We start from the raw sequence: 20,888 nt of genomic DNA on the forward strand, positions 1-20,888 counted from the left end.
ATATGTATATATTTATAACATGTTTTAACATGAAACATGTTTTCTGGTCATATTTAGAAATGCTGATTTATATCAATTAGTCATGATTAATCCTCAGCTAAGTGATTAATCAATATTTATTTTAAGAGAGAGGGAGAGTTTAGGGCTGGGCACCATCGCCATGTCAATATACATATATGTGTATATACCAGTTTCCTTACATTGCTGGTGTGTGGTATTTATAGCACCACTACTGCTTGCCCCAAACACACACACACTCGCCCATGCATAGACGATCTTTGGGTAAGTCCAACGTCACATGACTCCCCAGCAACCACTAGGTGTCAACAGCAACAACGGCAGTGACAACTCTGTTGTTAATCGTTTGTAATGGCGTCCCTCAGAACCCAGAAGTTGGCTCAGCCTAAACTGAACCGACTTAGAAGTCCAGACCGGTAGGACTGACAGAAACACTCCTCTGTCTAGTTCTTCTGCTTTTTTTTTAATCATCTTCTTTTCTATTTTGTCTCACAGTCGTTCAGTTTATTGGTTGGATAAACTGCCATCTGAGAAGACTGAACCTACAACCAAAGTTGGTAGGTGTCCTATTCACTCTATTTTATTTGGGTCCTCGTTTGGTCAACCATTTTTGATGCAACAGTGTAAAAAACAAAGGATGATCTTTTGAATTATGCAATATTTGTAGATCAAATACATTCATTTGAATTAAGGTTAAAGGTATAACCTGATATACAGCATTGCTAACAAAAAGGAAGCTTCAATTGCATGCTTAAAAATGCATGGAATAGTGGTTAATACTGTTGCCTCGTAGCAAGAAGGTCGTGGGGTTGTGTCCCAGCTAAGATGATTATAAACTGACTATAAAATATGTAGGTGTGAATAACCATCTTTCTGTTCCTTTTATGTCATTATTTGGTTGAAGATTTTAAGAATAAAGTTTTTTTTATATTATTTTCCCAACATAGAATTAACCCCTCGTTGGTTGGAGTTATGCAGAAGTAAAAAGTTCTACACTGAAGTCACGTAAATATTACTGATGTAATTACTGATGAACTGGCATGAATTTCCCTGTAGAACTGTATTTTGTTTCTACCACACATATATGTATATACTGTATATATATATATATATGTAGGTATATATGTAAATATATATACATTTACATATGCATACATGTTATACTGTATATACATACATATATTCACATATACATATATGTATGTATATGGGTAAGTGTGTGTCGTTTTATATATAAAACAACACCTGTTGTTATTATCCTGCTATGTTTCAGTATCTAACAGTCCTTTCTTTGACTTTTCCTCTGCTCTTACCTTAACTCTCGCTCCATATCCTTCTTTAGACGTTCTCCCATCTGGGAGGTGAGTGAATGGGCTCTCAGAGTCATTCCTTCCCAGCGCTTGTGTAGCTTAGCTCGACCTCGGGCACCTGCAGCTGGCTGGGAGCCGGATCGCCCTCTGCTGGCTCCTGTGAGTAACGCCAGTACACACAAGAACATATGACGTTAAATCTAAGTTTTAAAGGGTTAATAAAGATTTACTTTGCATGGACAGTGGTACCAGAAACCTTTAACTAATTTCAGTCTTTTTGAGTAATCCAAATAACCGTAGTATTCAGACATGTCAGTTTTTGTGAGGTTTTTTTAAATGTAGTACTTCAGTAACAACTTTTGATATAACTGCAGCTGAACAGAGCGACACAGACAGCAGTGGCTACGACAAGAATTTGTCATCTTGCCCAGCCTAAAAGAAGGCCAACTACAGATGATTCAGGCCCCAAAACAAGACCTGTATCCATGAAACATTCATCCAGCAAAGCATCAGCACACATAGAGCTGCTGTCAAGTGAGTTGTTTTCATGTTTTTTTCAGTCATGTTTTCTCAACAGTTAGGAAAGTAGATTTATCTAACGTTATCAAAAGGCTAAAGAAAGCTATTGTGTAACACTCAGTTCAATCATTGCAGTTTGACCTGATCATTGACCTGATAATATTTTCTAATTTAGCCCCCAAGCAGGACCACTCAAAGTGTGGAGGGGAGCGCTCTCCGTGCTGGCCCGTCTCTAGAGCAGCCAGAAGCTGCAAAGCCAGCCTGAGACTTCTGGAGCTCTCTGTACCAAAGGAGAGGAAGGGATTATTTGAAGGATACGATCCCTACATTGTTAGCAGAGCGGCTCGCTCTGCCAGCGCCTCCTCCAGGATACAGGAACTCTCTTTGCCTCTGCCTCGCAAATGTAGTTCAAAGTAGGAGAATAGGAGAATAGATATGGATGTGGACTTCAGGATGTGACGTCACTGCCATCATTAACAATGATTATCTGTATCATTTGGCAGATATGGAACAATGAGTTTTATTTTGAATAAAGGGAAACAAGGGCTGTGACTCCATTGTGTTGAACAGAAATTATTATTGTTGTTTTGAAGCACAGGTGAGTTCTGGACTCTGGACCTCCAGTTTCACAGAGCCAATGACTGAGAGGAGGTCAGAAGACTTTGACTTTGTCTAATTCCTCCTCTCATCACTCCTTCTACTCCAACCTTGTCTTACATACCGTTAAAATTAGTGTGGTTAATTTCTAAGAAGTCTTGTCACATTTCCAGTTAATGAAGACGACACAAAAACACCACAAGAGGGCAGCAGCAAGACTCTTTCTACTAACGATATCTGACTTTTGGCGCCGCCCTGTAGACAAAGGTTTCAGCAACGTTATCTGTGGTGTTTTTTGTGAATTATTTTATTGTTTTTTTTTTAACTCTTTTACGTGATTTTAATCTAATTATTTAGTTCAATTTATTTTCTTCTACTTTTTTGGGAAAACTAAACCATTACAGTTGAAACATTTAAAATGCCCGTATGTTTCACCTATATTCTTACTTCAAACCAAACACAAATACCGTAAGATTAGTTTGGGTCTATTTATTATTGTTATAATTTATTATACATTATATATTTAGTTCGCCAGTGATGTGTAATTCATTAATATAAAACTGTTCTATCCATTTGTTTAATGTAATTATTTGATTTCCAACAGTGAATTAGGGTGAACAGTGGTTCCATTCCCTAAAAGGTCTAACTAAATGGGAGACTATTTAATAAGGAAAATAGACAACGTTGTTAATTTAATGTATACTTGTTCAATGTTGTTGTAAGCAGATATTTTCATTTTTAAGATTTGATTGTCCAACACTTTACTGCAGTAAAACGTTGTTTCTGTTTTTGGTTAACAGTAGAAATAAACACGCAAACAGAGATACTTTTACGAGAAATTATTTAAAACTACATTTCCGTTGAGTTGAATTACTTGTAGTCAACTGTCTGAGGAAAACACAACGTTTTCAAATCAAAGCCATAGACGTTTAAAAGGAATAGACGTCATAAGAAATAAATAAAAAATGCTAGTAGGTTAGCACAGTGAAAAAGAGAGCAGGGTATTTTAAATGTAAATTCGTACGTTACCTTATTCCTTGTTGTCATATTATGAACTTTTAACGCCTCTTATATGTGTGTGTTACGTAGCGTTAAATAAAACAATTACGTTGCAAAAGAAACAACAAACAAATTTAAACCATACGTCGCAAATTGTGACGACGTATTCATTCAGGGGCAGGGACTTATAACAATCAACACCAGCAGCGGCGGGCTGTGGATGTCACACGTGAAAACGGATGGGAACCACATTGATTGGGTAACCAGACGAATCGCAACACCGGACTACTCCTCACCTGATAGAGCGGCGCAGACACGCAGGTACGCACACACTCTCGCTGACACAAGAGCCGGAAGAACAACTTCTCCTGGAAGTACATATATATATAGATTTAAAAACAACTCATTTGCCTCTTTCTTCAGGCGTTTCTTACAGAAAAGAACATTTTAACCATTCTAACAATTGATAAACACGTTTTTTTGTATTTATGAAAGTGAAACGTCATCGCAGGAGTAAACATGAGCTGGCAGGGAAAGAAGGTGATCCTGGTCGTGGTGGATATTCTCTCCGTCTTTGTGGGTGAGTTTCTGCTGTGTATTTATTCATTTGAACTTTTCTATGTTTTTCCTTTTACTTTCTCCCCTGACAAAAATCTCTAATGCAATCCTCCAACACTAAATTGAAAACACTGACATGTGTTAAAAGTTTGCACAGTGACGCGCAGAGTTGCCCAACACTAACACAATATGATTTATAGAGCTGTAATGCTGTGTTGTCTTTTTTTTCTCCATGGGTGTTTATGCAAATACAAGATGTAGATCAGTATTTCATACCAGAAGTTGTGATCCAGCTGTATGCCGTTGTATCCCTGGGCAACCCACCTTAACATGATTTGCTCTTAGTAACCCAAACACAGGGTTAGGGTCAGGGACCGACCCCTGAGTGTTATGTCCAGGCCTAAAAACTGGACATGTGATGCCTGAGTGTTATGTCCAGGCCTAAAAACGTCAATGATCGCACTAGATCCTGGCCTATCCCCTCTCTGAGTATATCGTTTAGTGGAGTGGTCTACTTCTGAGGTCACTCTCAAAGGTCTATTTTTGTATGCTAGAAAGACATGGACCTCTATGGACATGTGATGAAAACCTGTACAGTACAGAATGTAAATGGAAACCGTTTCAACAAGTTTATAAAATATATATTTCTGATGCTAGATATGATATATATGGTTCTATATATATGTCTTTTACATTTTGCATTCGGTACCAATGCAGCAGTGGCCACTTAGAGTGCCTCCTTTGGCATTTCACTAAATGGAGACAGTAAAGTTATGTTATGTTGTTTTATAGCTAATGTTCAAGCCAAACAGTCGTCCGTAGTGTACGAATATCAAAAATTATTATATTCTGTTTAGAAAAGTGTTATTGGTTGGCTAGCGATGCCTTTGTGCCTGCACCAAGAGCACACTTAGCAGAGGCAGATGAGACACCGTAATGACTTAAATTATTATGGGTTAATTTGCCAAACATTGTTGACGAACTCGCAAATCTCATCCAAAACTTGCACAACGCACAGTTACAAAAGCAGCACAGAGTCTGAGGCAGTGATCGTACGGCGTGAGGAGCACAACCACCTGGCGCGTCATCATTAGCTCCTATCCTGTTCAAACAGGTCACACCGAGTGTTTCCCAACTCTGTGTGAGAGTCAAGTAAAACCGTGGTGTAACATCTGTATATGTTTACATTCAAACAGACATAACCTCGTCGGGATATTTAGATTATGACGAGTGGACAAGCCTGTGGATAGATGTGTTTACATCCCACAATCTGATTTAGTGCCGTGCTTCAGGAGTGCTTTTAAGGTGGAGATGCTGAGATTTTCATTGGGAGTGACCAGGATTGGAATGAGCAGATCAGAAGAAGAGCTAAGGTCAATGTGTTTGGACAGAGAGATGGACATGATGTTAGGAAGAGATGGCGGAGAAGGTAGAGGAGGGATAGTGGACACGTTGGATGAAGCATATTGGAGATGGAGGAAACAGGAAGACCTCAGAGAGATTTATGGTCGTAGTGACCATGAACATGGGTGATGTTAGCGTAAAAGAGGCAAAGGAGAAGGTCAGTAGTTGGTCTACTGTACCATGACAACCAAAGGAACTGGATCTAGGCTGATAAAATTACTGCGTCAGCAATAATTCATCTGTGAAATTCATCAGATTAAAAATGTTAACACGATTTAACGCATGGTCAGGATGGAGCACATCATGTATCTAATAAGTCCACCTTATTTATCGTCCACATAATAACTGTTGATAGACACGATGTTATTTACTCACACTGCGAAAAAAAATGTACATATTTGAAAATATACTTGAAAATATATGTGTATGTATTTATATATATATACATATTGTATGTTATACACACATATACATATATTTACATATGTATAGATATATACACACATCTATATACATGCATATATATATTTGCATATATGCATACATGTACATACATGTATAAATACATGTATAATCTGACGACACAGCTTTAGATGAATACACTGCGTCTTAGTTGCATTATTCAAATTACTTCTTGTTATTCTGAGGCTCTTGTTGACGGGTTGACATAGGCAGCAAGTATCTATTATCAAGCACAATTAGGGCAAAAGTCTAATTAGGACACAGACAGGTAGACTGCCCTTACAGACTGCCTTTACCACAGTTGGAGTCATCATCTGATAAGGAATAGCCGAGAATGGAGATATTAACCACATTAGAGAGTAGGGAGGATCCTCTCTTAGCCAGTTATATTTTTTATGCATTATCAGACTATGTTTAGGTGTAAATGTAAACAGGAACTCTGACTTTATATCCTTTAATGTGAGGCAAAAATATATAATTTAAACACGTTTATGAGAACGGTAGTCTCCCCCAATACCGTCACAAACAACACGTTTATTGGGTGATTCACCACAATGTGTGCATTTTTGGCGCGTTGGTGTCGTTCCTGTGTATGTACTTATGTCAGTGGTGATTCATTGTCTTTTTTTTTTCTTCTTTTTTTTTTGCATTTTTTACACATTTCTGTTTCCTCCGACAGCTGGAGGCCCCTCTTTCTGTCCCTCTAATTTTTCCTGTCAAAATATTTCTGGTTTATTTTGTGAGGAAGAGCAAAGATCACTGACCATGAATCTCTCAGTGTGACAGTAGAAATCCTGTTCTGGATAGTGGGGCCCTGTCTTCTGTAAACCTGTGTGTGTGTGTGTGTGTGTGAAGCACAATACAGGGACCAACTGGGCCTGTTTGGACCTGCTCACCTCTCTGAAGATGACACAAAGCCGACATCTTAACTTTTTTTGTGTCACTGTTGCTCATATTTTTTCCATCTGTGTGAAGTTCGACATTAAGACGACAAGGAAAGGGGGGAAAAAAGGAAGCGAGAGAGACGGCATTGGTTGAGCTCTGTGATGCCGTGATGGTTAAATGTGAACTGAAAACTAGAAGTAGGCTTCAGGGGAATGCTTCAGAAGTTGAATGTATGTGTGTAGGTCTATGGTTTTGGACCCATCTGGTGACTGACAGGAATGATAATGACTGCTGCTGGTAACAGCTCCCTTTTTCTCTTAGAATATTTAGGCTCGTGGTTGTTTTAGACCCTCGTCCTGAGCCTGCAGGTGCAAAAACAAAGGCCATTCCCCCCTCCCCCTTTTTTTTACACTAGAAAGATTGAAAGAAGAATAATTGTGTCCTAAACTGAATTTTGAAAAAATGACTCAATTGTTTCTTTTTCCATGATGTCTTCAAGGAAATTCAGCACTCCTCCGGGAGGAAGTGTTTCAGATAGGTTGCAGTTGTGAAATCAAGTAGAGGATTTATTTGAACATGTGATGATTAATGACTAATGACTAAGAGCTGATGAAGTATTTGGCTGAGTAAGCTTCTGTTTCTTCTCACCGTCACAGTCTGAAGCTGTGAGCTAGCAGTCAGTCATAAATTATTCTTTCAAAATCCTGAACATTTTGTAAATTTTTGTCGACTGATTTGTGTGTGTGTGTGTGTGTGTGTGTGTGTGTCAGCAGTTGCTTTCTTGTTCTGTAGGCGTTGTTCCATGTGTAGAGGCATCCATGACGATGATAAATCTAAAAATGTAGTAGTGTGGAAATTCAGAAGCATTTGGTAATTTTGTGTTAATGTCGTGTGTTTTTAAGTGTCAGTGCAAAATTCCTTCTTAGACTATTAATATTCGTAAAGAGTGAATCTGCCTTAAAATTCTATCATTCCACTTTAATCCAATCTAAAAGTATCTAATCTATATATTTATCTATTCTAATCTAAACTAATCCTTTCTAAACCAATCTATTCATATTCTATCTAACCCTAATCCTATCTAATCTGCTGTCATTCTCTCAGATGGTGTCTAATCTCATCTACTCTAATCTAATCCAACCCAACCTAATACCCTTTATCTTATCTACTATCTACCTTTATCTAATCCAATACAATCTAATCTAATCTAATCTAATCTAATCTAATCTAATCTAATCTAATCTAATCTAATCTAATCTAATCTAATCTAATCTAATCTAATCTAATCTAATCTAATCTAATCTAATCTAATCTAATCTAATCTAATCTAATCTAATCTAATCTAATCTAATCTAATACTCTAACTGGATCAAATCTAATCCAATGCAATCCATCCTAATCTGACTTAATCTATCCTAATGTAATCCAATCTAATTTCCCATGCAATTCCTACATAATTAATAAACAGAACGTTAAATAATCTTAGAATATGTTTCAAATTAAAGCCTTACAAAAGTAAGAAACAGTGGTTTTTACAACATGGTCAGGAGCAACAAATAAACGACAGTGTCTTACGTCAGTCATCAGTCCAGCGTTGTATTTCATTATAACAAAACAAAGGAAAATTTGTCTCACATTTGCTCAAAAATCGATTCAAAATGAAATACGTGTTCAGAGTTTGAAGAAAATTCTCGTTGTTTCACACCTGTTTTCTTGAGGATTTACTTTCACTTACTATAAAAGCAGGAGCAGAATCTGCTGATCTGTGTGAGCAGAATAAACTGTCATCAGGTTTGAGTGCACGTGGGTGTGTGTGTGTGTGTGTGTGTGTGTGTGATATGGCAGGAATGTGCTGAAGGTTCACATCATAGCAGATCACTGTAGTGTATCTGCTCAGTGTTTCTTTTTTTCTGTTCCACCTCTGTGCTGTCGGCTCATCTTCACACCCGCATCATCCTTCACCACAGCAGAAGAGCACGATTAAAAATGTCCTCCTCTGCGGTTGTGAAAGTGAGAGTGGTCACGAGAACACGCAGTTCTTTACAGCTTGTAGTTTCACAATGGTTTAAATGTCAGTGAACCTGGAAGCTTAACTTCTGCACTTCTCTACTCTACGTGATATTTTTCCAGCTCGTCAGTGTCAATGACCCGGTGAGAACGTCCACAGACGTCCAGCAACAACTACAAAAGTCAACAACAAACTAACCTTAAATATGATTCAGTTATTATTTTACTGTATATTTACTTTACAAAGAGTCAAGAGGCTTAGGTCGTTGCTGTGGATTGTTCTATAGTCTATATCTATATATGGATGGACCGCCTGAACCAGCAAATACAGGGAAACACAGTTTCAACTCTTGTCAGTGCTGTTGTAGTCGGCCCAGAGAGGTGCCTTAACATTCTTCAGGTGAAACTGTAACATCTGTCCTGGACTTTCAAAGTGATGAACAAACTCTTAGTGCACTGTAGGGACGACTGAATTAGAAGACTTCAAAACCACAGACAAACCCCACAACAGCGTCAGACATTTGCTGACTCTGCATCGACACAAAAGGTCAGAATAGATCTCCTGGTTCCCACTTCCGTTTCATGGTCCTTCAGATGCTCTATTATGATTCGTACGTTCCAATGGATTCCAACAGAGCTCCTACCAAGGCCGTGGATCTGTGTCCATCAGTGGTTGAGGTGGGAACGTGCAGCCGCAGCTGGACTGGCTCCTCCTGACAGACGTTCGGTCGGTCTCCGGCTCGCCAACATATTTCCATGTGCAGACGGGACCATTGTGGAGAAGATGAAAATGTTGTCAGAGCTCGGAGCGCTGAGGTCACGCACTGTTTCCTCTGCCTGCAGCGTGACCCAAACAACAGGAAACAGGAGGTTCGAATCAAACAGAGCCGTTTGACCTTTTTTCGGTGACGGTTCGTTCCGGTGTCTGTGAGCGGAGCAGGGAGATGCTGTCTGAAGACAGGCGCTCACATGCAGTGGACAGAGCCTCGCGTTCATACCCATGGAAAGCTAACTGTTGTGGTTAAGAATACAACGGAAAAAAGTTGGTTGGATGGATGGATGATAGAACTTGGAGATCCCTTAAAAGAGTCGACTGTTGAATTATTGATCACTTGGTCTCCAAGTACACAACCAATCACTGCAGTTGTATTTCCGGTCGAATCTGCTTCAAACAGACAACGTCTCTACGTTGAGTTAATATTTGGCTGAAGTCAAAGGCACTTTAGAGGAACTAAGCTGAAGAGAAGAAGTGAAGAGGCTCCGAATTTGTTTACAGTGCATAATGGAGCAGGACTGAAAACAGCTGTTGTTGTTGTTCCCACAGATTCAAAGTGTTTGAGCTTTCATTTTGTACACAGACACACACACACACACACACACACACCCAGCCACTCTTGTTCACTGCACCAAGGATCCTACTGTAACCCTGACCAAAGGTCATCCTCATACATTTACTACACTCTCGTCCACACGGCTCCTGTAGTTCACTCTTTTCCAGCAAATAGGCATCCACACACACACACACACACACACACACACACACACACACACACACCAGGTGTCAGCTTTTGCCAAACCAGTGTCAAAGTCAAGTAGACAGTGTTGACTTGACATTCCTGTGTGAAAATGACCGTGTGTGTGTGTGTGTGTGTGTGTGTGTGTGTGGTTAAAGTCGGGTCTCAGACACAATGGCAGTTGATAACGAGAGGACGAACCGTTCCTGTATTTGATTGACCATCGCCATCACTTTTCCCTCCTGGCCGACCACAGTGAGGACACCACGCAGGAAACGTCTGTAGTCAGTTCCAGCTTTGAACTGACACTGGTGGAACATCGGACGATGAATCAGTAAAACAAAACACAAGGAAACTAACATGGGGTTCAAGTAATAAATTAAACTTTCTACATCGTTAACACAGTCAGCTGAACGGAAAGTGAGCAGAGCTTTCAACGTGGAAAGGATACAACACAAATGTAGTTTAAATGAGACGCAACAAAGAGTGTGGACTCTTCATCTCTCCAGAGTATTCAGCGCTAAGGCGTGTCTACGGGTGTTTTATTAAAAGTTTATATATATATATATATATATATATACATATATATATACATATATATATATATACATATACATATATATATATATATATATACATATATATATACATATATATATACATATATATATATATACATATACATATATATATATATATACATATACATATATATATGTATATATATATGTATATATATATATATATATATATATGTATATGTATATATAGTATATATAGTTAGAGTTATTTATTCTAGTATCATAACGTAACTAATCTCACAGTAAGTCTTGCAACTGTTTTTGTTCCTGATGTTAAAATACCTCCAAATTGCTGACCTTTCACCTGTCGAGATAAAAACACTGGCTCGACATGTTTCTGAGTAAAGTATCAAACCAAATCATTACAGTGGCCACTAAAGCGTATATAGATATGGCCTGTTTGAAGTTGGCTAGGATTGGTCCTCCTGTGGGAAGAACAAGCTGTAAAATGGCCGTCAGCACAATCATATCCAGAGTAGTGCATGAACTGTAGTTGTTGAAAACTGACCAAATCTACTGCCTCTGTGAGATGCATGTTCTTGAGACAAACAGCCCGGCAGAGGAAACAAATCAACGTCTCTTTAACAGGAAGAAAACTCAAAGTAAATTGTCCCTCCAAAGGACGGAGAAAAAAAAAAGTTTGGAGCCACTTTGTTCAGGACTTTCCCAGGAAAATTCCCCAACCTCCACGGGAAGTGATGAACTTTCTTTGTAGAGATTAAACCTACTGGGGAAAAAAAAAAAAAAAAAAAAAAAAAAGCCCTGAACACAATAACAGCACCAACGTAATCCATGGCAGAAACTGTAAACAAGCCATTTTTCTGTAGAGCAGGACAGAACGTCCTTGTTCGTATTGAGTCTAAAAAAAGTTGCCAAAATAAACAGAAGAAGTTCAATATTGGTTTATCCGGGCACCTCGGTGTGAGATGGGGAATGGGTCACGAATCCCTGTTAGCTAACACCCTGAGAGGTCACCCGGCAGACCTGCGGAGCTCACAGCCCACTGTGGAGGTTTCAACATTACAGACCTCAAACAAATGTTCGCCTACACCACCGCTGTAAACCTCAGTGGACATCGTCCGCAGGTCTTTAAGGACAGTACCAGGGACACTTCCTGCTTCTGGACCGGGTCACATATCAGAGGGGAAGTCGCCCTCGTTTCTAATGCCGAGATTCCACAGTGTTTATTTTCTCAATGAGAAATCGCGGGAGCGCTCTTTCCAGAGGAGATTGTGAAAGAGTAAAACAATACTTTCCCTTCTTCCTTTTTTTTTTTCTACTGTATCTCCTGTGGACTGACGCTCAAAGATCAGCAGAAAATCGTTTGTTTGTGTCTTTGGAAAGAACTGTGCGACTTTGAAAGGCCATGGGAGGGAAGGATTAAATTATACAGAAAGTCAGGATTCATTAGTCAAACTGTAAGCAAAACAATATCACAAAATTTGATAAAAAGTTTTTTTTTTTTACTGCAAACATGTGTCCTCTGGTAATTATTAGCTGTGACGCAACAAATATTTGGACTAATATTAACAAAATGTGAAGGTCACCAAATAAACAGAGAGAAATAAAGTCTGACTGTGGGAGGATGTCACAGGTTCAGTGGGTCCCCAAAAAAATAGCTGGGAGTTAGCCAAAATAATAGGAAAATGCTAAAAATGGACCTTTTCTGTATTGTTCTTCATCATTAGCCAGAAAAGCTTTGAGTTCATGTTGAAAGTTTTTACAAACTCAGAGGATGGAGCCCACGGTGTGTCAGGTCATGACAAAACAAAAACCTACACACATTCCACACAACGTGAAAACAAAGGCGGTCATCTGGAACAACAGAGCAGATAAAACAGCTCAGATATTAGGGAAGAATCTATAGGAGGACGTGGGAGCGTAATCCCACTGAGTTTGTTTAAAAAAGCTTCACCTCTGCCGCCACCAGCACAAGCAGCAGCAGCGGCAGCAGCAGCTTTAGCGCCTAAGCTGTGTTATCACAATGATGTCCTTGCACCCAGCAGAACAAACAATAGTCGGCCTCACACATCAAAGTGGAACTGTGTGACGTGTGGATCAGAGGACGGCTCTGATGGGGTTTATTTAATGACCATTAAAGCTCTTACTGGAGGAAAGAGGCTCATTTACAAAACCAATTTGTGGCAGAAGATTACAAACACCACATCCGGCAGTTAGAGAAGTCGTTAGAGAAGTTCTCCTCTCTTCTCATGTTATCACGTCATCATTTAACATAATCTATGGGCACGGCTCACTCACACTGACCTCAGGAGGCTGAGTTAATGGAGACATGCATGTGGACAAAACAGCAAATGCTGCGAAAACTGAAGATAAGTTTTCAAAATGTTTATCCAACGACGATGGATGTTAGCAAGGATTTAGCCAAGATTTATATGGTTACAATGGCCAAAACATAAAAAAAGAAAAGCTAAAAAAAATTGACAATAAATTCTACAGATCAACCAAAATGTCCAGATGTTTTAATCAAAGACAACCTTAAGTTAGCCAAAAGAGCTAACAGTTAGCTTAAACTATTAAAAAGTCTTTTCAGTCCAATACTTTACAAAATATAACTATATAAAAACAACAGTGGGCAAAAATATCACTGAAATGAAGTACCAGGTGTAGCTAAAGGTTAAATAGCTACAAATTAACAGAAAAGGTCCAAAATTATGATCCAGAAATAACCTAAAGTTTTAGGTGAACTTTCTGCTGTTTTAAATGCTTTTCCTGCTTTGAGGGTATGATTTCAGAGACTGAGTATTGAGTTGAACAGGAAGGAAGAAAGAGAAGAAAGACAGGAAGTAAGGAAAGGAGGCGAATATTACTGAGGGGAAGCAATAAAGTAGAAGGAAAACAAATAAGAACATTCTGTTGAACATTCACAAGACGAAAAAATTCTGATTGACGTCATAATCTGGACTTGGACTTGTTCATAGTGAAGTCAGTTTGATTGTAAAGCTGGTTTCTCTTTCTAGATGTAAATAGTTTGGCACAAAAAAAAAATCCTAAAAATAGTATAATTAGTTTAATGGTTTTAATTTTTTTGTCTTTAGGGCGTGAAGCTAACACAACATGTTCACACCTGTACCTCAGTGTTTATCTTCTGGACTTTTAGTTTAAAAGGTCTTGTAGTCACATCCATGACATCATGGCAGAATGACCTCGTCTCAATTAGCAAGTCACGTCTGTGACATTGTTTTCTTTACGTTTTTGTTAAAGGTCAGATCCTTGGTCTCACAGACTCTGAGGAAGGAAGCGATCTGTTTTTGGAGAGCACCTCATATAACCATGACCTCATAAATATACAATACGGCCCGACTTATAAAAACACAGCTCTATCCAACCGTTCGCCCAACCACGGCTCACTTTGGCTAGCTTCAGATGTTCAGTGAAAACAGGAAAACTATTTAAAGATCGTACCGTAGAAAGTTCCTGACGTCACGCCTCGGAATTGTGCCATTGTTCACTGCTCAGATTTAAGAGACGGCTTTATGTGCTGCCGCTCCACGTTTGTGTTTCTTTCACAAGACGAGCGACTGGATCCGCTGTCTTTCTTGACACCAAACACACTTGATGAGGGGGAGGGGGTCCGCTGTCTTTCTTGACACCAAACACACTCGATGTGGGAGGGAGAGGGGGTTCTTTTTGCACAAATACGAGTGTACGTGTTTGATTGTTACTCACCTGACAATTAAAAGAATTGCATGACAGAAAGAACAGAGGAGTATTAGATATAACTGGTGAAAAGATGGTAAAAATAGCTAAAGTGCGTTACCAGGCATGGGCAATCTAAGGCCCGCGGGCCGGATATGGCCCGTTCTACTTTTTAATCCGGCCCACCAAACTTTTTTAAATTATATAATTTATTTATAGTATTATTATACTTCTGCCTATTCCATGCAATATAATACTTCTGCCTTTTCCCTGCAATATCCTTTTTTCCCCAATAGAGGGCGTAGAAAATGATAAAAGCATTTTAGCCTTTATGCATGACTTTTACACGTCATTTATCTTAGTTCACACCAACGCTCCATCTCTCTTCTCCTGACCCGGCCCCCCTGTTCAATTTTAGGACAATTGTGGCCCAAGAGTCAAAAGGTTTTGCCCAAACAATGTCCAGAAACTTCTGGGTCACACACATACCTAGACCTCAGAGTGTTTGACGTCACAAAAACATGTTTTTGTTGTGCACCACGTTTTATCTGCTCACGTGTTTGGGTCTGTTGTGTGTCCTGCTCCAGTCCTCAGCTCCCAGGCCCTTGTGGTGTACAAACTGCCCTGATGTCAAAGGTCATTTCTGGCCTATCAACTGGGCTTCCATGATGACAGGCAGTTCCTCCTATAGAGAGTTAAATGTGAAGGTGAAGCTGTTGCTTTTGAGCTTGACTGACGACACATTTATTTAGCCAGTCAGAGGTCCGTGGTTGGTTCTCAGTTTCCTCAGCTGTCCTACAGCGTCTATAAAATACAATTTAGTCAATAAATACATTTAAAAATGCTCCAGATTCTGTCTTTGTTTATCTACATTTGTCTGCTCTGTAGGATAATTAGCTAGCATGCTAACAACAACAACAACAAAAATCACAAGTAATGGGCCAAAGGAATACTGGGTAACGAAAACACCCTCTGCGTTTGTCACAGTAACTACCAGGGACAGTTTGATGTCAACCTTTTTTTTTGATGTAACTCTTGTTTTCCTTCCAAATGTCTTTAGCGGCGCTGCCGTCAGCCATCCTGACACTGACCTTCAAGCCTTTCCAGAGAGGAATCGACTGCGATGACAAGAGCATCGCATTACCATATCGAAAGGACACCATATCCCATGGGACCATGGCTGCAGTCACCATCTCCAGCTCCATTATCATAGTGAGTCCATGACAATAAACAGAAAAACAACAGGACAGTAACCATTAGAAACCAGTAGACAGATAAGCCGTCGCCTCTGCTCTCCTCACAGATCACGTCTGGAGAAGCTTATCTGGTTCACACCAAACGGCTCCACTCCAACTCCCACTTTAACCAGTACCTGTCCGCTCTCTACAAAGTGGTAGGCACCTACCTGTTTGGAGCGGCTGTCAGTCAGTCCCTGACCGACCTGGCCAAGTTCACCATCGGTCGTCCACGCCCGAACTTTTTAGCCGTGTGCAAACCAGACAGCTGTAATGGTTACATGTTAAATATCAGCTGTACGGGGAATCCTCGCGACGTGACGGAATCCAGGTGAGCGCTCACATTCAGACGAATACGTTGTGTTTTTGAAGAACTGTTAACAGCGAGTTTACTTCAGTTTTTAAGTGAATGTTTAAGCTAGGACATGGTATGTTAGCTATAAGCTGAGCTTTAGCTGGCTGAAAAAATGTGTTTGAGTAAAGGTCTGCTATATAGACACTGTTAGCTTAGCCTAGCTTAAATGGATGGCTTTTCTGAATGGGTTAATTGCACAGATGAATTCAGTTGAAAAACTTCACTCTCTACCAATGAATGAATGTTCCACTGTATCTCCCCAGGCTGTCCTTCTACTCCGGCCACTCGTCATTCGGGATGTACTGTATGCTCTTTTTGGCGGTGAGTGTCCTACATTTGGTTGTAAAAAATGAGTGTTTACAGAGAACACCTACAAGTGACTGAAAACAGAAGAAGGTGGCGGTCGACGTGGACACGAAACTCAAGTTTCAAAAACGTCATTGTTTTAACGATAAACTCTACACAATGGACAGACGAGGGCAGGATCTCGCCACAATTAACAGATGTTTCAGTTTATATTGACGTTTGACATAATGTTGAATAATGTGCTTACATGTTTACAAATGTATTTGGGGCAAAGATATTAATCAAGGTGATTCATCTTTTTTTTAAAGCTAAAGTTGTTAGTACTAAACAGCATTTTTTGGTAAATGCAGACAATGTAATAGCTGTTAGCCTGAAGCATGCTAAAGCTAAAGTGAAAGAAAAAAAAAGTGCTAAAGAAAAAGTGAAAAGCTGCACTACATTACTGAACACCCAGAATCGCCAACAATCTGTCAAAATGTGTCATCAAATGTAACCTAAAGTTGTACAAAAAAAAGCTCAAAGTTAAACCAAAGTAGCTACAATATAGCTAAGAAAATACACATGGTTAGCCAACAAATTTAACTAAGAGTCAAATAAAAGGCTCAAGTTTAGCTAACAGGGTTAGCTAAGTTAAACTAAGTCAGGTCATAAGAACGTGGAATTTAGCCAGAAAAAATATTTGAGCAGTATTTAAATATTTATATATTCAAAACAGGTTTTTATTCAAATTCTAAGTGTGTGTGTGTGTGTGTGTGTGTGCTTTCAGCTCTACATCCAGGCTCGGATGCGAGGGAAGTGGACACGACTTGTTAGACCGACCATCCAGTTCTTCCTGGTGGCGTTTGCTGTATACGTGGGATTTACACGGGTTTCTGACAACAAACACCACTGGAGTGACGTACTGGTGGGATTGCTGCAGGGGGCGCTCATCGCTACCCTCAATGTAAGTATTTTCTTCTTACATTGTGTGACTTTGGTGTTGCTGTTGCACTAAATTGAAAACCCCTTCCAGGTGTAAACACAGGACGTGGAGAGTGTTGCTTTGCTGTGACGGTTACTGTGTACCTCATTTGTAAACCTGAGGAACAGGGTGATCCTGCTGCTCACTCACATGGATCCACACTAGTACGGGTTTTACCAATGAAAAACAAAAGGAATTTCTAAAAATGAAGCTTGGCACAGGTCTTTAAAGTCCTCAAAAGATGTTCATATTTGGACAAAATGTTAGTAAACTGACGACCTTTGAGTCTATGGCCAAAGTTTGCGAGGGAACAGGAGGTGAAATGTTAAAACACCTGAGGGCCAACTGTGCCTCCTGCTGCATTCAAGACTATAATTAAGTGATAAACATATGCACTGCATCGTTACACAAAATCACACAAAATTATTTTTTTATAAATAAATAAAAAATATAAATTTAACTTAACTGATAAAGCATGTTAGCCAGAAATATAACAAATAATTTGGTAAAACATTTGAATTATTTTTTGTAAAAAAAAAAAAAGTTAGTTAAAATACACAGAACAGGTAGGTGGGATAGCTAGCATAGGTCGTAAGTTGTAGTGGTAAGAAAATATTTAACCAGAAAAAAAGACAAAAAAATCTTAAATAATGCTAACAATTTAGCATAATTAGCTATAGCTAAAATAGCTAAATGTCTCTCCTGATGGACACCAATCTTTTAAGACAGTTTAGGGTATATAGAATAATTCACCACTAAAACCTGGCAGCATCCATCTCTCTAATCGTTTCCATTTCCTCTAGGTCCGATACGTGTCCGACTTCTTTAAGCAGCGATCTGCGCCCTGCACGCCATCGGACGTCCCTGAGATCCAGTGCCTGGAGCGCAAACCTAACCCTAACCCTCAGCCCAGGCCGGAGCGTCAGCACGGGAACCTCTACAACCTCTCCAGAGCTGTTTAGATGACAGTCACTGCTGCTGCTGCTGCTCTGTATTACCCTGCTGCTTCGCCCGTACCACCCGAGGTCATGTGACCAAACATTAAGACACTGCAATAACCACTAGCTGGACTTTCACGCCAGACATTTCTCTTTTATGGAATTCTGCAACAAGAAAACACCCCGGAACAACAAAGAAGTGATCTGTGTAAGGGGTGTGGAGTGAGTTTTGTGCAGATGTGTGTATGTTCATATATACTGAATACAGTAGAAATATGTGTATTTTTAAATTTTCTTTTTTCTATTTTGAGTCCAGGAGAAGGAAGTAAAAGAGGTTACAGGAGATTTTAAGAATTTGGCAATATAAAAAAAAAAGACAAAAACATAAGGACTGCATGTTGTCAAAGTTGTTTTGTTTTTTTCTTTAAGTTTACTTACACTGGAGCATTGCTTCTATAATGTCTGTTCTGTCCACAGTCAGCGGCTAGTTTTGTTTAGGTACAGCTTCCAAATGCTGTCTGGATTACACCTACGTACCATTGGGAACCTAATATTCTGGCCGCTATTTTTTTTTTTAAGATCTGTCTCTAACACAAATGTATAGTCCTAACATATTTTTTACTATTGTGTTTATAACTAGTTTGTGTAATAAATTTGTGCCTTTAGAGAATGTTATTACCACTTTGTCATGTGATGGTGATGTTACAGTAAACACTTTTGAAGAGGCGACAGATTTGAATGTTTTTTTTTTCTAAAGACAAATTATTTAAAATACATGGACAAAAGGAGGAAAGAGGAAACAAACCAAGATTTTTTTTGTTTCTGTTTTGTTTATCAAGTCAAGACATGGACCCAACAGTCTTTCACCGTCCCTAACCCTCTTCTTTTTATAACATCATTGTAAATTAAAATAATCATGTGATGACGCCTTTCTGGTAGCGATTGTTTTCAAGGAGCTATTCCATAAATATCTGCCAGGATGTTGCTAAATGGGACAAAAGATTTTGTTTATTCTACGTTTTTTTCAGTGTGCTGTTCTTGGCCTCACTGGTGAAAAGGATGCACAACACGCTGACGGTTTTGTTCATGTCTGGACCTGCAGTTTAAACAGCCATGGGATTCCTCAGTGCCAAAGGAATGAGGCAGATAGAACACGTCAAACAGGAAAAAAAAAATAAATCAAGGCTGATAAGACTGCAGAGGGTATTCCTTTTCCTGAATAAAAGGTCGACAACCATAAACTTATTTTTCGGTTTAATCAAAGTTGTCTTCATATGATTAGTTTTCAACTTTCACTTTTTTACTTCAAATCAGCTCATGTTTCCAAAATGAATGAAGGCAATTTGAAATGACTCTGTGGTAAAAACTCCAGGGAAGTCAGAAAAACCAGAAACAAATCCAGTGAACTGGTCGACTTGATGTTTCTGAAGTACAATTATAGAGTAGCTAGCAAGGAATTGCTCAACATTAGCAAGAGCTTAAAGTCAATCAGAAAATGTATCTTTAATATCCGATCAGCTCAATTAGCCAAGCAGCATAAAAACAGTAACAATAGAAGGCCAAAATGTAACAACAATAGAATTAGCCAGTGGCTAAAACATAGCATAGGATGCTAAAGGAGAATAAAACAATTACCAATCAGTATTTGAATCTGTACCTCATCTGTAATCTCAAAAGTTTGTTGGTTATTTTTCTTCAAATGCACAGACCACCGACCTCAAGTCCTCAATCACATCTTTTATTTGTAAGGCACCAGAGAAGCTTCCTTACTGCTAGAATGTCGATTCATCTCATTAGAATACACAGTTGCTTGTTTACAGATTTTTTTTTCTTTTGCCCCAGTTATACATGTTTTTTTAAGGAGACTGTTCATGAACACGCCTTTTTTTCTTCTTTTTTTCACATTTACAAACAAAAAACAGAAATATTAAGTATTACAGGGATAAAGAAAGAAAGTAGAAGAAAAACCAAGATATACAACATTGTGCCTCTCGTACTGCAGGCTTATATAGCACACACACACACAACAAACACTTAAGTAGTCCATGATACACACACACACACACACATTAAAAAGCAGCTTTGAAACATACAAAAATGCTTTAAAAATATGTATATTGATATATTCATGTATTCATGTATACAAATTTGCCCTTCACGGAAAACATGTAGCATTCATCTTAGCCAATAAGGGTCTCAGACTGACGTCACTATAAAGAGTGCGCATGACGGACTGATCGGTTCCCGCACTCAGTATATTAGAGTCTAATCTCAATACAACAACAAACAGACAGGAAGAAGGGAAAAGGAGAAAAGTACTGGGATTCAAGTGCTTTTTTTTTTCTTTTTTTTTTGAAAAAGAACTTTTTGGGAGGATGGGGCAAATGTTTTGAAATAAGAGGCGAGTTAGTGAAGTTCTGGAAAGTGCTCACATTACAGAAGGAACGATGAATAAACCAGGTACGGTGTTTAAAAAAGTCAGAAAGTTAGATATAATGGAAACTGACCTGAATCTCTTTTCTATGCTTCAGTCTTGACGAATTATTGAACTGAGCTCTGCTGCCCTCTGCTGTTCAATTCTC

General features: G+C 39.0%; 2 protein-coding genes across 2 annotated transcripts; both read left to right on the top strand.

The window, feature by feature from the left end:
• The first annotated feature begins 28 nt into the window (after positions 1 to 28).
• Positions 29 to 3,545, top strand: spmap2 (sperm microtubule associated protein 2). The gene is made up of 6 exons (XM_017033403.2): positions 29 to 434; positions 514 to 575; positions 966 to 1,023; positions 1,361 to 1,487; positions 1,703 to 1,862; positions 2,023 to 3,545. Exons 1-6 carry the CDS (start codon positions 370 to 372, stop codon positions 2,262 to 2,264), a joined length of 714 nt encoding a protein of 237 aa, XP_016888892.1. The 5' UTR covers positions 29 to 369; the 3' UTR covers positions 2,265 to 3,545.
• Positions 3,546 to 3,619: 74 nt separating this feature from the next.
• LOC103379974 (phospholipid phosphatase 2) lies at positions 3,620 to 19,032 on the top strand. Its single transcript, XM_008311725.3, has 7 exons — positions 3,620 to 3,764; positions 3,939 to 4,023; positions 15,572 to 15,723; positions 15,815 to 16,077; positions 16,365 to 16,422; positions 17,174 to 17,350; positions 18,172 to 19,032. The coding sequence occupies exons 2-7, from the start codon at positions 3,963 to 3,965 to the stop codon at positions 18,328 to 18,330; spliced, it is 870 nt and encodes a 289-aa protein (XP_008309947.1). The 5' UTR covers positions 3,620 to 3,764; positions 3,939 to 3,962; the 3' UTR covers positions 18,331 to 19,032.
• Positions 19,033 to 20,888: the final 1,856 nt, after the last annotated feature.

Source organism: Cynoglossus semilaevis, chromosome 1 (genome assembly GCF_000523025.1).
Source record: "Cynoglossus semilaevis isolate Cse_v1.0 chromosome 1, Cse_v1.0, whole genome shotgun sequence".
NCBI classification, from domain to species: Eukaryota; Metazoa; Chordata; class Actinopteri; order Pleuronectiformes; family Cynoglossidae; genus Cynoglossus; species Cynoglossus semilaevis.